The sequence below is a fragment of the Ochlerotatus camptorhynchus genome, unplaced genomic scaffold (assembly GCF_037179485.1).
Source record: "Ochlerotatus camptorhynchus isolate MF236.1 unplaced genomic scaffold, CSIRO-AGI_Acam_v1.1 ptg000217l, whole genome shotgun sequence".
Classification (NCBI taxonomy): domain Eukaryota; kingdom Metazoa; phylum Arthropoda; class Insecta; order Diptera; family Culicidae; genus Ochlerotatus; species Ochlerotatus camptorhynchus.
Genome location: NW_027040707.1, coordinates 403,229 through 421,112, shown reverse-complemented (window position 1 = coordinate 421,112; position 17,884 = coordinate 403,229). Strand labels below are relative to the sequence as shown.

Below are 17,884 nucleotides of genomic sequence, written 5' to 3'. Positions count from 1 at the left end.
ACCAGAATTATTCAATAAAAAGCTTTTTCTACAATTTACCACCACAAAGGTGAATTTTTTCAACCTTAAATTTTTCCTCTTCTTTTAACCCTCCATGAACCACTTTTAAAAAACAAATTAAAGCAGATTTTTTTTATATGCACCACTGTGGTGCAATTTTTTGACCAAAAAATGTAATTTTTTCATGCACCTTTGTGCTGCAATTTTCAGACACCGTCTCAAAGGAATTGACGCAATAAAAGGTTTTCAGTGCCCTTATAGTATGAAATGAATTTATTTACCTTCAAATCAAGTTATCAAGAAATCAAGTTATTTTATATCATAATTTGGAAATGTGGAAATACACATCTATAAATACACCCTATGCACGCCGGTGCTGATTCCTTTTCGAAATTTCGACCGGCTTCATGCAAAAATCGGCAAACGAGTGGAATAATGATACCGATTATTTCAATGCGATACAACGAGTTGCTTCCTTGATGGTTGTCAACGATATGGCTGAATGATGGGTGAAGGTAATTTCTGACTTATCAAGAAATCCACCCGAGACCTAGTTCAATAGCAATATTTGCTTCTAAGGACAGAAGAGCGTCGAAAAGAGTACCATATGAAATATAATCATTACAATCTAATGACATTTGTGTGAATACATCTGAAATTGTATATTGTACCAGAATAGTAGGGAAGAGAATGGTAGTACTCGCTTTACAACTGCTCTTATGAGATTAAGCAAATGTTTTTAAATAACCCATCCGACCAACTCGATGGATGGGAAACTCCGAAGTTATTTTAGTATTTATCTTTTCTTTCATTGATATAAGTGAGCACCGGAAAGCATACAGTAAGCCCCCCCCCCATTCCTAACTACGCCTATTAAATGGAGCACATGTTTTTGAATACATCTGAACATACCAACTTGACAAGATCAGAAACACTGAAGCTATTGCAGTTTGAAGCCTTACCTCCATTTATATGAGTGAGGGGGTGGAGGTGTAGTTAGCCCCCCCCCCCGTTCATCTCTTAATATGCCTATGAAATTGAAAAATTGTTTTTGAATAATTCATCTGAACAAACTCCGAAGTTATTTCAGTTTGAAACTTTACTTCTATTGATATGAATGACCCCCCCCCCCCCATCCCCCTCCAACTACGCATATAAGATCGATCAATTCGACAGTGAGCATTCATAAGGGCGTATACGCGATGATAGATTCTCTTCATCGATTTTCTCTTTTGTTAATAACTCGCTAGATTTAACGTTTGTCGGTGCGTTTGCTGTTGCTTTTGATAGCCAATACAACCTATTATAACTCTACATTGAACAAATTCTACAAAATTGTTTCGCTTAGCTGTAGCAATGCAAAGAGAAAATCGATAAAGAGAATCGATCATCGCGTATACGCCCTTATGCATGCTCACTGTCGAATTGTTTTTGAATATTTCATCTGAACATACCAAAAGGATAGAATAATTAACTTCGAATTTGGAGTCTGACTTTCATTGGTACACCGGCAGTGTTGGCAGAAATAGGAATTTTTGGCTTTTAATTCGAAACATTGATCTTTGAACAGCTATGCTGAAATTTTCAAAAGTACTATTTTATAAGGCAATCTTCAAAATACAACCAGTTTTAGACCCCACCACTGCCCGCCCACCCTCTTTTTGAGACATTGAATATGACGTCACAAAAACGCTTGATGGGCTGTATACCACATTGATGTCAATAAAAAGCATTGGTGTATTGAGCAAAGTTGTGTATTTGTATGATGCCAACAATTTCTTAGAACATGATAAATTAATCAAATTTGAAAAAAACACTTATTAACTCAAAAAACCAATGTTAAGGTAGTCTTAAAGAAAATCAATTATAGCTCTACAGAGTTAAGATGTAGAAATTTGGTGTCTTGAGCAAATGTTCATAAAATCAACTGCTCTGCAACTTTGTCCAAGGCATGGAACCATTATCTCGTAACTGGCAAAAGTTAGAATTTGGATGTGTAATACTAGCTTAAAGATTATTCAGGAATGTATTTCAAAAATTGCAGGATATAATTTTGAGAAACTTCTTCTAGTCTCTAAAACGTTGCAAAAGGGTAGGAAATATTTTTGACCGTCTTTATTAAGATTTGTGCCACTGTGCTTCGGCGCGACAGGGGGTAGGAGCAGGCCCAACAAGCCGCCCGGGAAAAAAACATAAAGTGGCGAATTCCTAAGAAATAAATACGGATCGGAACAATCGGCGCAGACCTATGCGTCGAAATAAGGACTACGATTGGAAACTCAGAACATGGAACTGCAAATCGCTCGGCTTCCCGGACTGCGATAGGTTAATCTATGACAAACTTCAACCACGCAACTTTGAAATCGTAGCACTGCAAGAACTTTGCTGGACGGGGCAAAAGGTATGGAAAAGCGGGCATCGAGCGGCTACTTTCTACCAGAACTGTGGCTCCTACAACGAGCTTAAAATCGGCTTTGTAGTGCTGGGTAAGATGCCCCAACGCGTGATTGGTTGGCAGCCGATCAACGCGAGGTTGTGCAAACTGAAGATTAAGGGCCGTTTCTACAACTACAGCATCATCAACGTACACTACCCACACGAAGGAAGACCCGACGACGAGAAAGAAGCGTCTTATGTGCATCTGAAGCAGGTGTACAACGGCTGTTCAGCAATCGGGCCAAACAACCTGCATGCCGTATCGAACGACAACGGCCAACAATGCGTGAACTTTGCAGCCTCTCGGGGTATGGTAGTCCGAACTACCTTTTTTCCCCCACAAGGATACACACAAAGCCACCTGGAGATCACCTGACCAACACACAGAAAACCAAATCGATCACGTTCTAATCGACGGGAATTTCTTCTCCGATATTATCAACGTCCGCACGTACCGCAGTGCGAACATAGATTCGGACCACTACCTAGTTGCAGTTTGCATGCGAAGAAGAATGCAGCAAGGGAAATAATGCTGCAACACCGCACGAGATTGAATGTGGAGCGATACAGACAAGTGCAGAACAAACAAAACTCGGTTTTCCAAAGGAAGAAGCGTCAGCAGGAATACCGAGATCACGAGGCGATGGAAAGTCTGTACCGCGTAAACGACACACGGAAGTTCTACGAGAAGCTAAATAGTTCGCGCAAAGACTACGTGCCGCAAGCCGATATATGCAAGGACTTGGACGGTAACCTTCTCACGAACGAGTGTGAGGTGATTGAGAGGTTGAAGCAGTACTATGACGAGCACCTCAACGGTGAAGCAGCAGAAAACGAAGGTAGCACAGCAACAGATCTTGGAGCACGCGCAGAAGACGACAGGCTACCAGCCCCTGATCTTCAAGAAGTTGAGGAGGAGATCGGTTGGCTGAAAAACAACAAAGCAACTGGTGTAGATCAACTACCAAGTGAGCTATTAAAATACGGTGGTGAAGATTTGGGAGGGGGAGATATTACCGGACGAGTGGATGGAAGGTGTCGTATGCCCAATCTACAAAAAGAGCGACAATTGGATTGCTGCAACTACCGCGCGAACACACTGCTGAGCGCCCCCTACAAGGTACTCTACCAAATTCTATGCCGCCGCCTGTCACCATTTACAAGAGAGTTCGTGGGGCAACACCAGGCGGGACTCATCGGTGCCCGCGCTACCACGAACCAAATTTTTGCGATCCGGCAGGTTTTGCAGAAATGCCGCGAATACAACGTGCCCACACATAATTTGTTCATCGATTTCAAATCCACATACGACACAATCGATCGAGATCAGCTAAGGCAGATTATGCACGAGTACGGATTTCCAGATAAACTGACGCGATTGGTCAAGGCGACGATGGATCGAGTGATGTGCGTTGTTCGAGTATCGGGGACACTCTCGAGTCTTTTTGAATATCGAAGGGGATTACGGCAAGGTGATGGACTTTCGTGTCTGCTATTCAACATCGCGTTAGAAGGTGTGTCAGAAGAGCTGGGATCAGTGCTGCAAAATCTCGACAATACACCACCGCTGTAGTGACCAGGGCATCTGATCGTTCCTTTTTTCAGGCGAACGGCAGCAGCAGTATGAATTCAATTTCACCAGTCCCTTATGTGCGGTACTTTGTATACCATTCAATACCTCCACACTACGCTTTGCATTCATACATACCGATGCACAGTAAAGCGAATTAGGTTCTGCAGCGTGACGTCACAAATGAACTCAGTGTTAATCGGCTGAACCTTTTTGACAGTTCAGTGGTACTGTTTACAAGCACTTAGTCGTTTTTTCGAAAAAAAAAATTCTAAAATTTCCGAATTTTAACTTGAAAATTGTCGAGGAACAGCGCGTTGCAAGGATTTTGCTCGTGAACATTGCAGAAATGTGGTTTACATCTCACTGCAGTCTGAAAAATTATCGAGAAAATCCACCCAAGAAAAAATCGACTAAGTCCACGTAAACAGTACCACTAAACTGTCATCAGATTGAGGTTAACCCCGACGGTGCAAAACCTAATAGATACCAAAAAGCATTCCCACTTTCTCTTCTTCAAAATCCTCTCCCTTACAGTCGCTCCCTTTTGCTCTGGTTTCATTCCCATTTTGATTTCATTCGGGTTCCTTTTTTCGTTTTGGGTTGGGAATGTCCAAAAAAACAGTCAATGAACGGCATTCATTGAGCAAAGTGGTTGGTGTGTTTGATGCTAAAAAATAATATGTTGGTTTGAAAGAACAATGTTTGGTTTTTGAATAACAACATTCAAGAATCAATATGATTTTTGTTTATCAGAATGAGAGTATTTGAATGAATCCATAGTGCCTTTTCATATAGGATTGTTTAATATATTTTTTTGACGTAGGACTACGTCTGTGATTTCTATATGGGGGTACACTTTGTGAAAACCGAAAATGGAACATGTAACGTAAATTCCCAAACAGGGACGCAGCGACAGAGCGCCAATCGAACACACGACACATTTTTGCTTTGACTTCGTTCACATTCTGATTTCGACCAAGTTCCCTTCGCCGATTTCAGCTGTGAACGTTTGCAAAAACAGCAAACTGATCGCAGTCACTTTGGTGCTTTGTGCTGCTTCTAACTTGGGCAGTAAAAAATAAAGTAGGGGTTATTTTCCAAGAGTCGAAGTGACTTTTTTCACTAGTGAAGTGAGAAAAGACACGTCGTGGTGACGTTACTCTCCATTTGATTTCCACAGAGAGTCACGTCACCACGACGTGACTTCTCTCACTTCACTAGTGACAAAAGTCACATCGATTCTCGCTATCGCTCATTCTGGAATTTCAATATGCAGGAATATGGGAAAATCGGCTTCTATGCAGCAGCTGTGGCATGCACAGCGCAAACAACCAAAACAAGCTAGAATGAAACATTGAAACGTCCGTCGCTGCTGTCAGAGATGCCAGATTCAGACATGTCTGTGAATTCACAGACTTTTATTTTTTTCACAGACTTTTTTTTCGTTACAGACATTTACAGACTTTTTAGTTTTTTCACAGATATTTACAGACTTTTGAAATGAAGGGAAAAATTTAAAATTTAGTTACCTTTTTATTAATAGCTTTGAACGTATACGCGTAAATGGATGCATTCCCAACTCCAATTAGGTTTAATTCGTTAAAAGCAGGTCTGTTTTGCTTGAACATGACTTTTACTGACATTTCAAATTTCACATCTATTTCATGACCCCCCCGTCACACGCAAAACTTCTGCTAATTTAATAATTTTATACATTTCTGAAATTCAAAAACATTTTTCGCAGACTTCTGAAAAAAAAATCTGGCATCTCTGCTGCTGTACATGTTAATGCATAAAACGTACAAGATCACGCAATTAATCATATGATTTGAGTAGTAGCTATACTGAAGATTCGAGAGATGTCACCCCTTCATTGGTAGGAAAATCATTTTTGCAGTATGGAGGATATCAGAAAATCCACGATTTGTGACTAAACATGCTTTCACAGATGAAAATAAATCAACGAGTGTTTACCTTATCACCATAGTAATGTACTCGTGCAATTTTTGTGCATCTAATACTGCTCATAAAGACGATAATGAATAAAAACTGAAAATTTTCATGCATTTCCAAATGGTTTCCTACCATTCCCATACATCCGAAAGTGACTGGCCCTCTGGATGTGGATGATGGTAAAAACATGCATAACAAAACAGGACGACATACGATCCCTTTTCAAGCCTTGTCTGCAACTGTGGGCGCGCGCTAGATAACAGTTTCTTTTATACTCGCAGAATAGCCAATGAAGCCCCTCCCTTTTAGAATATTTTGCGTCTTACTTCATTATGTTGTTACTTCCCTGTAGCTATCAGATGTGCGCACGCACAGTATAAATTCAGTAGGCAAAGGGAAATCGATATCAGTTCTGATTACGCTCTCGCTGTGTGTGATCGTGGAATAGCTGGATATTTTTGAGAAAATCAAACTGTGCCATGTCGCAATACGATTCTGCGCTGTACATGCGCAATCTTCGAAAGCGATTGAGGGGGCAAGGAGCAGAGGATATCCCGAAGCGACCCAAAACTGCTGCCGAACGAGTTCGCTGTTTTCGGGCCAAAAACAAAACAGCTGTATCTAATGCGTCATCAACTATCGCTTGGGACGCTGGCGAAGGGTCTTCAACTCGAGGTAGGAAATCTTGATTATTTATTAGCCGCCGTAACAAATATGTATTTATGGTAGCAAAGTTCTACTTCTGTTACCGTTCAATACCATTCCGATTTGGAGAATCTGGCAAATGTCTTCTTACAATTTAATTTATAAACATCGACGTTGGCATCATATCAACCTTTTATTTGTTGAATGTATTGCGATCATTATAGTAACCCTTTCACGAATGAACTTTTAAGCTGTTAGTAATCGCTGTTTTTGATGAACCCTCTCTTGCACTTGAAAAGTAACGTTTCTGTGTGATTTAAACATTGTTTTAAATGTTCGATGCAATCAAGCTTTAGTTATTTACTGTTCTCAATATTGATAAACAAAAGAAAGTATGGATTTTAATTTCTAGAATTGATCAGCGAACCTATAAATTACTTGAGAACAATATTCGATTATGTGATTATATCAGATACGATTCTATACTATTTCCTGGAAATCATTGCACGGATATCTCGCTTCCCGGGTAGTTGATTCGGATGATAACCCTATTGTAAGATTGTCATTTCACGGAACGACGCATTTAGTTCTCAGCATTATTCTGACATTAGGTCGACATTGGTTCTTAATTAAACTTTGATGTGAAAATAATGTCAGCCCAACGTCTAAATGGAATATACTGTAAACCGTTTATTTTTCTTCAACCCAGCATTACCCCACCTTCAACTTGACGTAATCTGATATCAGCCCTAACTAAATCCGACATAAACCTGACAATAGCATAACTATAACATTTATCCAACATTGGTTTTGAATGATCTTTTTCCCAGTTTCATGCCGTCTACATTTCATGTTTTTGGTAAAAGAATGTTCAGGAAACCGGGTTATTCCGAGAAAAGACATTCCGGGAAATGTCAAAATCACAGCTCCGACAATAAAATTTCTTGTTATGAACTGGGGGGGGGGAGGTGATGGCCAATCAGCCTACTGCTCATTCTTGTATGAAATTGGTTCCAAACGTAAACAAGCCCTGTAGGTTTCATATGGCTTGTTTACGTTCGGAACCAGTTATGCGAGGTAGGCGACGATTGTTCGTATATGACAGCCACCTCCCCCCCTTGGTTATGAAGCATTATCAACAGAAGGGATGTTATTTACAGTGAAGTTCAATATTCTGGAGTGATTTTTCAATAGGTCGCAAGTATCACTTTGCCTCAGCTGAGAAAATCCAATTATTTTATTTCGATTTTTCATGGATTCTGCTGCATTTTACTAATAATTCATAATGCATAGTTATTGAGAAATGATCGATTTATATATTCGATACATATTGAAAAGGTTCATTTAAAAATTTTATCCAGCCACTTATAAGAAGCTTTTCATAAACTACGCAGACAGTGTATGGGGGGGTTTGGCAATTGTTCACGGTTCATACAAATTTTAAGAATTGTGTATGGACAATTGTCTACGCATGGGGAGGGGGGTCAAGAATACCAAAAAACTGTCTACGTAGTTAATGAACAGCCCCTAAGGGAATTGGAAAAGAAGATAGATTAGTTATCGATCTGCCATCGTCCAAAGCACTGAATTCTCATCAAGTGAATGAGCGAAAATGATTTGTTTAATGATGTTGAAAAGTTTTTTTGTACAAACAAATGGGTCACCAACTGAAATTTATCTGTATTTATCTGTCAAATCTGTCAATAGGTGCAGTGTGATTAATTATGTTCTTGATACTTCATAATCTATATGCTGTGCTCCGTGGTCGAGTTATCTAACAGCGCAAAGCGTTTTGGATAAAACCGGTGACAATAGTTATTTTTCGATCAGTGGTGACACGAGTCATGGAGTTTGACTTTTTTTCCTTAACATTTGATACTTTTCGCAATGACCATTGTGTCGACACACTCAAACGAACTGGCAAGCGGCAAAAATGTCATTGCTTCTTAACTGAAGCAATGAAATTGGGTTGTTAGCGGAATGATTTAAATAAAACAGCAAGTAAAGGTTATCTTCCCTTTAATTCCACTTAATTAATTTTGGTATCCATGACAGATACGTATTTCGACTACAATGTGCAGTTTTCATCAGTGTCGATTCCACTTAAAATCAAATGGAAGATAACCTTTACTTACTGTTTTATTTCTAAACTGTTTTCTGCCAGCGACAGAACATTTTTGCACAAAGAAGCAGACAAGACCGGCTGCGGGCGCGACATAAATTTATGTCAAGTAGAATGTTGCTGATTTCTTGCTGCATTTATTTGATGTTTATTGAATGGAATTAAAAGATGAGAATGAATACTAACCACTCATAAGCATAGATGTTAAAATTAGCGTAAATAAGGGAGTTGGTTATTTACTGTCACATGCAAGCTTGCAGCTAAAATGTCATTACAATAAACTGCACAGCAAAAAATTAATTTTGATATCACATGGATGCACTTCAATCGTTTCAAAAATATGGTGTAATAATACTTGCCAAAAAGGGCAAAATTATCATTAATACAGTACATGAACTGACATTACGCTGCTTTTACTGCATTTGTTTATTTTTGTGGCCATAAAAATTACATGAGATTTTCGACATGATTGAAGCGTATCCTAATGGATGTAATATTAAAATTTATTTTTTGCTGTGTGTTTGGAAAAAAATAGGCTGCGACATTTGATTTATTCTCTATCTCCGTGGTTTGCAATGTAGTTATACACGACCGCCCGAGGGGCACGCACTAGACTATCAATACTACGCAGCCTGCTGACAAAATATTTAAAATCTTGCCATTACTGCATTCATTACTTTAAATACACTCTTAATTTCCATAAATACCAGCAGAATTTTAAATTTAAATTATTTTCAATACATTTAAATTATTTTCAATTACATTCATTATCATTAATTATTTGTTGATTACTTTCAATACCGCTAAAAGTATTTAAATTCAAATTATTACTGTCATCAAAGTATTTAAATTACTGCGATGTATTTTAAATATCACGCACTCATACCTGGAAGTGCGCGCCCCTCGCGACCGCCCATGTGCTGGTTGTACAACATTATATTTACACTATGAGCAATATATTCGAAATAGAATATGCATTTTCACAGAATATTTTATCAACTTCAAATATGAAGAGCTTTTGAGTGTGTTGATTTATTTCCTTTTAATTCCGTTATTAATTGCTTATCTTTTGACAGATACGCGTATTTCGTCTACTACTTGCAGACTTCATCAGTGCCAAGTGATCAACACCACTTCACTTGGCACCAGTGTGGTCAGTTCTACGGATTTATCCGTAGATCTACGGATTTTTAGGTTTCCTACGGATCTACAAACTGACCATAACATTCTACGGATTTTCCAGATATCTACGGATTTTTTTAATAGCGCCGTAGTAATTCTACGGATTCTCAAAATTTTAGCTCACCCCCCGCTCACCACTTTCATTTTTTTTTTTACTTTTTGAATGGCGGTTTTTGGGAAATGGTCATAAAATTTAGCAAGAATTAACGCAAAGGAAACAAATTTACTTATCTACTGATTGTACTCGATGAAAAGTTAACAACACTACTTGGCACTGATGAAGTCTGCAAGAAGTAGACGAAATACTAAATATCTGTCAAAACATAAGCAATTAATAACGGAATTAAAAGGAAATAAATCAACACACTCAAAAGCTCTTCATAAAGGGATTCCGTTAAGAGGTTCGACAAAATTAATATATTGAACTTCAAATAGTTGGATTTGTAATTTCAAATGGTTTTATTTGTACTTAAAACCATTTGAGGGTTTAGGACAAAGGAATGTTGCTTTTTCAAATGTGTGTTTTAGTGTTTCCTCCGCCGCGTTCTGTTGTTGAAGAAACAAACAGAGTGCAAGGCATCGTCGATGAACCAGGTGACAATTGTTTTATTCTGCCGACTTTGTTTAACAATGAAGCTGCTTTCGCCGGTGATGCTGTAGTCATGGAACATTTCCCCGATACGGTCATTATCTCTCCATCGCTTTCCGGTTTCGAAATACAAGCCGATATTGCCACGCCGTTGGAGACTATGGAAATCGATACATCGTTTCCTGAGCATTCAAGTCAGGGTGAGTAAAACCTTAAACTTCATAGATTTTTGACGAAAAGTAATCTCAAGTGCATTCGTTACGTAATTGAGGCGAAAATGTCAACGTGCATATAAAATAATTATGTTATTGTTATTATTCCTTTTTAGAGTCTATTTTACCACCAAATTTTGATCGCGCTAATCGTGAGTTCACGAAGCGGTTCATGGATAACGTGTTCGGTGCTGTATGCGACATATGCGACAGACTATGGTTTACCAATGATTTGAAACCATTGACAGAAGTGGGTGCGGCTGCGTTGGTTGACAGTGGATCTTTTCAATCCGTTGAAGGAATTTTGGCTTGCCAGACTTGCCAAAGCAATCTGAAGCGAGGAAAAGTTCCGGCTTTCGCAAAATCGAACGGTTTCGCATTTCCAGACAAGCCATCTGGACTGCCACCACTTGATGTCGTCACGGAACGGTTGGTATCCCCTCGGTTGCCATTCATGCAAATCCGCCGATTGCGATTTGCAGCAGGTAAAATGAAATTGCAATGCTTGATGACTTATAATTTATCAACTATGTTTTCAATTACAGGCAGCTATTCTATTATCGGGCAAGTGATCAATTGTCCCGTGGATGTTGCACAAATGGTACACTCTCTTCCCCGTCAGCTCGATGATGATCAGGCCTTCAACGTGTTCATCAAAAAGCACGTAATCCATAAGTCATCGTACTTGTCCGGCTTTATAAAGAAAACTACGGTTAAAGCGTGGCTTTCTTATTTGATTACGACACCACTGTATCGCCACTACGGGATCACAATTGATCAGATCGCCATAGATGATCTTGAAACCCCTGCAGTGGATCCTCAAATTGAGCTGGAAACCATTGCCGTGGATAACGAGACCGAATTGCTGCTCGGGCAACAGGAAACGCTCCTTTGGAATGAGGACAAATGCCTGGAGATCGCTCCCGCGCAAAACAGGGTTCCTCTGTCATTGATTTACGACGAGCACGGTGAAGAGCTAGCTTTTCCTGCCATATATTTCGGCCATCCACGGAAATTCAAGCCAGGTGTTCGGGTGACATATTTCATGATGGCATCCAGTGAAACTCGTCGCCGAGACAGGCGTGGGGCCAAACCACAACATTTGTTGTATATGGCAATGAAAGTTCTTCGCCTTAGAGTTTCCGAAGGCTTGCAATGCACTTTTAAGTGCATGGGGACCGCGAATATTACACGTGCCAACCTTAAGGACCGCGAATTCATGGAGCAGTGCATTGATCGAAATCTATCCTTCCTCAAGTCAATACCGAATTCAGTACAGTATTGGCAACAAAGGAAGAGAGATTTGTTCGCCATGATGCGACAATTGGGAAAGCCTACGATGTTCCTCACACTCAGTGCAAATGAGATGAAGTGGCCCCATTTGTTGAAGCTCCTACATCGATTGTCAGAGGGACACAATGGCAATGACTTAACAGATCCTATCCAGGAATTGACTGCATTACAAAGAGCAACTCTGGTCAATGACGATCCAGTCACGTGCTGTGTGTACTTCAACAAGCTGGTTGACACTATCATGCTCCTGCTGATGTCGCGGCACTACAGTCCATTCGGAAAGCACTATGTGGCCGATTATTTCAAGCGGATTGAATTTCAGCACCGTGGAAGTCCTCACGCGCACATCTTGCTATGGCTGAACAAGGATCCCCGGGAAGCAATCAGTGAAAATATGCCAAAAACCGTACAGCTGATTAAAGATCTCTGTTCCGTTAGCGTCAGAGATTTGCTGAATACTTACGGGTATCAAGTAAGATCAATGTTATTATGTATTTAATATTAGTTTAAAATTATCTATTTATTAAACCTTTTATTATTATAGGTCCATAAGCATACTTTCACATGTTTCAAGCGGAACGAAAACCACTGTCGGTTCAATATTCCGTACTGCCCGATGGATCGGACACTACTTTTGCTTCCGATTGCGTCCGATGATAGCCGCAGGGATCGGCTCACCCGGAAAGCCAAGATAATGCGAGAGGCTCTGGAAACGAAAACATATGATACATTGGAAGCATTTCTTAGCGATTGTAATTGCACTCCTGATTGTTATCTAGCCGTCATTGGAGTATCAATTCGCCGTCCAACAGTCCTGTTCAAGCGATCCATGAATGAACTATGGACAAACCCATTCAACCCGTGGATAGCAAGCCACCTCGGCTCGAACATGGACTTGCAATTCATCCTGGACGAGTACACCTGCGCTGCGTACGTGGTTGAATACGTAAATAAGACCAACCGTGGAGTGAGCTGTCTCCAGCGGGATCTCATCAAGCTGCAAGAAGAGTTCCCTGATCAAGACTTCACCGCTCTCTTGAAAAAGGTCAGCATCAAGATGCTGAATTCTGTGGAGATGTCTGCTCAAGAAGCATCGTGGTATTTGTTACGTCAGCCGATGTCGGAAGCAAGCCGAGCGACGCAGTTCATTCCAACGATGTGGCCGCACGAGCGAATTAAGTCCAGAAAACGAAATCAGCGAATGGACGACGAAAGCATCAGTGACGATTCGACTGATGTATGGACTTTGAATATCATACAGAAGTATGAAGCTCGTAACGACCTGGAAGATCTGTGTCTAGCCGATTTCGCAGCCCTCTACCAGCAGCAACGCAGCAGCAACTCTTACAGGGCTCGGAAATTTCACCGAGTGTTGCAATGGTGTAGCTATGACATGTCGAAGCTTTCGGACTACAAGCGTGAAATGGTACTCCTCTTCGTCCCGTTTCGCAATGAGCTGTGTGATATTCTCGACCAAAACAAGTTCCTGCAGCTATACGATCAGCACGAACAGGCAATCCTTGCGAAACGTAAAGAGTACGACTGTGATCTGAACCTGGAGCAGATAATCGATGAGTACCTGAGGGTAAGCGTTGAGGAAACTCCAGATGCACAGGAGGCGGTAGCAACAGAAAAGGGTGATGAATGTACCAGAGCCATCGTGATGGAACCCAACGATGATGACATCCGCTTACTACCCACGAACGCTCTATCTGCCGTCATAAAACAGCGGACGACCGTTATGAGCAAGCAGGATTACTGTGCTCTGGTTCGCAAAACGAATGCTGAACAGAGAGCTCTTGTACTGCAAGTAATCGACAACCTGCATTGTTTTGATGACAGCAGAAAACCTCTCCAGTTGTTCTTTACCGGGCCGGCTGGATGCGGTAAAACGTTTACGCTCCATGTCCTGATGGAGACATATAATCGCTTTAGCCAGCAACATAATGCACTTAATAACGCCTATGTCGCCTGCGCATCGACAGGAAAGGCTGCCGTGGCTATCGGGGGAACAACTGTCCATTCGGCGTTCCACATAACCATGGATCGAAGACACCATGGGCAACTCCGGTTCGAACTCCTGCAGCTGTATCGACAATCGTTTGCCAACATCAAGCTAATAATAATCGATGAAATTAGCATGATCGGAGCAAACATTTTCAATACAATCCACACGCGGCTTCAAAGCATCACCGGTGATTACGATCTTCCGTTCGGCGGAAAAGACGAAATCATGTGTGGCGATTTCCGACAGCTTCCTCCGGTGAATGCGAGACCCGCTTTTAAGTCCGCGAACAACTCCATCGGTGGTGTAGCACTATGGCAAACGCTGGATTACTTCCCTTTGCGCCAAGTGATGCGACAAACCGATGTTGAGTTTTCCTCCATTCTAACAAAGATCGGAAATGGTGAGCGGTTGTCGGATTGTGAGACCAAGCTGGTAGAAAGCAGGTTCCGGACAGTCGAATGGTGCATGGAGAATGTTCCGAACGCAATACGATTATACCATCGCAATAACGCTGTTGAAGCGTATAATCATGGTGCCTTGAGCAACCGTGATGGATGGGATTGCACTGCCGAGGATGTAATCAGCGGATACCAAGACGCTGCTCAGCTAACCAGTGCTCGTACCAAACTACACAAAATGAGTGTCGCTGAAACAGGTTGTCTTCCATACCTTCTACGATTGGTTGTTGGAATGTCATACATGATAACGACCAACGTAGAAGTAGAGGACGGTCTCGTCAATGGAGCAATCGGCGAACTCAGGTACATTGAGCACACCGATGATGGCCCCCAGCAGTCTGCGTGTCGCTTGTGGTTCAAATTTGATAACGACGCTGTTGGTGCGAAACTTCGGGTGAAATCCAGGCCGCTTGTATTTTCAAAACCTGGCGTACTGCAACAAGACTGGACACCGATCTACAAGCGATCGGTCAACGTCAAGCTAAGCAGTGTAATCAAATGCAAGCGAATACAATTTCCCATCGTTAGTGCCTGTGCGTTGACAATTCACAAGTCACAAGGAGCTACTTTCGCGGAAATTGTTATCGATTATGACAAGAGCCAGGAGCAGCAGTTGGTATACGTCGCCATGTCACGTGTGAGTTCAGTGCAGGGGCTCTACATGACAAACTCCGCCAATTCATTCGTGTTTCATCACGGTAAGGGCAGCAACACCCCCAAGATGAAGGAACTCCGTGACGAGATGCAACGGTTAGAAAACCACAAATTGTTGACGCTCAGTGACGAGTTGATCGCGTTCTTCGATAACGCTGATCACTCTGTTATACTGATGACCCTGAACATCCAGAGCCTGAATGCGCATTCCAAGGACCTGTCGACTGACCATGTCATGACCAGAGCCGATTTCTTGGCGCTGAGTGAGACTTGGATGGACGACAATGAGTCTTCGGAAATATCAGGTAAATGAATTCTTTCAATTGTTTGACTTTATATAATTCTGCTTATTTTTTCTAGGTTACATATGCATAGCGAAATTCAAGCGAGAAAATGTGAGGGCAGGAGGCGTGGCCATTTACGAGAAGGCATCAATTTCACCAGTATCAACGTCGCACACGATTGTTCAGCTGGGTGAACGACATGATCCCATTTTCGTTGAAGCCGCAAACTATGGAGATATTTGCGCTGCGGAAATTCAAGTTGATGGGTGCAAAATGGTACTATTCAGCGTGTACGTTTCACCGAACACACCGATCAAGCTCGCCAAAGCGTTATGGCTAGAAGCCTGACCCTCTACAAACATTTTCCAACTCCAATCATTGTAGCTGGGGACTTCAATATCGACGTCTCTAAGGCGGAGAACATCGAATTCATCGAGTTCATGGCAAACCTGTTGGATTTGAACTTGGTCTCGGATTCCCAGCAATCAACCACGTTGAAGGGCTCGTGTATAGATATGGTGTTTGCAAGGGATACTGCTCCACTTGCAACGAAAAGATACATCACGTACTTTTCGTACCATCGGCCGTTGTTCACATTGTTGTCTGCTGCAAATTAGTGAGACACGTCACACAAACGGGTTACATTTGCCAGTTGAGGGTTTCGGTCTTCCTCCGGTTAAGCTCTGTATTGTTCTGAAAATATCAATACGAGCATCACGTTGCCTTTGCCCGTTGAGTCTCTCGACGTTTCCTCCGCTTTAAACGAGCCCCTTCACAAGCAACAAAACGCCACACGTCTCTAAGGCAGAGAACATCAAATTCATCGAATTCATTGCAAACCTGTTGAACTTGAACTTGGTCTCGGATTCCCAGCAACCAACCACGTTGAAGGGCTCGTGTATAGATATGGTGTTTGCAAAGGATACTGCTCCACTTACACAGAAAAGATACATCACGTACTTTTCGTACCATCGGCTGTTGTTCACATTGTTGTCTGCTGCCAATTCGTGTTGCACTAATTTTCACACAGTCGGGTCACCTTTGCCGGTTGAGGGTTTCGGCCTTCCTCCGGTTAAGCTCTGTCTTGTTCTGAAAATATCAATACGAGCATCCTGTTGCCTTTGCCTGTTGAGTCTCTCGACGTTTCCTCCGGTACAAACGAGCCCCTTCACAAACAACAAAACGCCACATAGCTCTACTTCCTGCAGTCGCCAGCCAACCGCCTCTTCACAACTAACAAGCCGTGCTCTACTTTCTGCAATTATTTTTAATCATCAAGTAACCATAGGTAAACACTAAACCTCAATGACATTTTAGAAAATCTGATGCATTTTTATTTTCACTCATCTAGTCACAACCAACAAAGCAACGTCCCCTGTGTGGAAATAGAAACATCGCGACGATCAGCAAAATTAACAAAGCTTCTAATCCTGAAGCAACCGGGCCGAGACTTTTCCGAGTGCCCATTTGTCGTAGCGAAGTTGAGGTATCCTTCGCTGCGCCCTTGCAACCCGTCACAGCCACCGTGTCAATCCGTGTCCAGCAGCAGCCAGGCCAAGATTCTTCCAAGTGCTAATTCATCGTAGCACCTCACAACCAACAAACCGTGCCCCTACTTTCTGCAATAATTTTTATTTAATCATCAATTAACCATAGGTAAACACTAAACCTCAATGACATTTTCGAAAATCTCTGATGTATTTTTCATTTTCACTCATCTAGTCACATAACCAACAACCTTTGTGTGGAAGTAGAACCATCGTGACGATCAGCAAGAGGGACCAGCAAAACAGTAGCAACTAAGCTTCTAATCCTGAAGCAACCGGCCGAGACTCTTCTGAGTGCCCATTTCTCGTAGCGAAGTTGAGGTATCCTTCACTGCGTCCTTCCAACCCGTCGCAGCCACCTAGTCAACCCGTGTCCAGCAGCAGCCGCGCCGAGACTCTTCCGAATGTCCATTCATCGTAGCGAGGTTGAGGTTTCCTTCGCTGCGGCCATCATCATCATCTTGCAAAGGCTTTAAGCCTGTACTACCATCGGCCCTTTTCAGGGCCACCAACATTTTCCAAAAGAGTTAATTTTCTGCACATGTCCCAACTAAAATTCATATCAAAAGATTTTTTTCAGGGCAATCATAGTCATACTAAAGAGTATAAACAGAAAGAACCCCGCTAAAATTCCTATTCCTACATAAAACACAAGCTCCTGCTGCAGTTAACAAAAACATATATTATATCATACCACGTAGTCCTACGTCATCATTGCGTACAACCCCATTGGGCTGTCCCTTGTAGTTTTTTATTAAATTGTCAACCTATTAACTTCTACCTTTTAGAAATTCATCATAAATACATTTGCACGGATTTCAGACCTTGCACTCAGCATGCCACGTTTACTGAGCCAGCTGTTCAACAGGATGAACTGGACAGTTTTTTAGCGGACATGTTTGGAGGCTGTCTAGCAGGTTCAAGCGGA

General features: G+C 41.7%; 1 protein-coding gene across 1 annotated transcript; it reads left to right on the top strand.

Moving 5' to 3' along the window:
- Positions 1-2,491: 2,491 nt before the first annotated feature.
- Positions 2,492-15,757, top strand: LOC135703630 (uncharacterized). Its single transcript, XM_065224908.1, has 6 exons — positions 2,492-2,744; positions 10,961-11,197; positions 11,258-12,477; positions 12,550-12,757; positions 12,818-15,430; positions 15,486-15,757. Exons 1-6 carry the CDS (start codon positions 2,492-2,494, stop codon positions 15,755-15,757), a joined length of 4,803 nt encoding a protein of 1,600 aa, XP_065080980.1.
- The last annotated feature ends 2,127 nt before the right edge of the window (positions 15,758-17,884 follow it).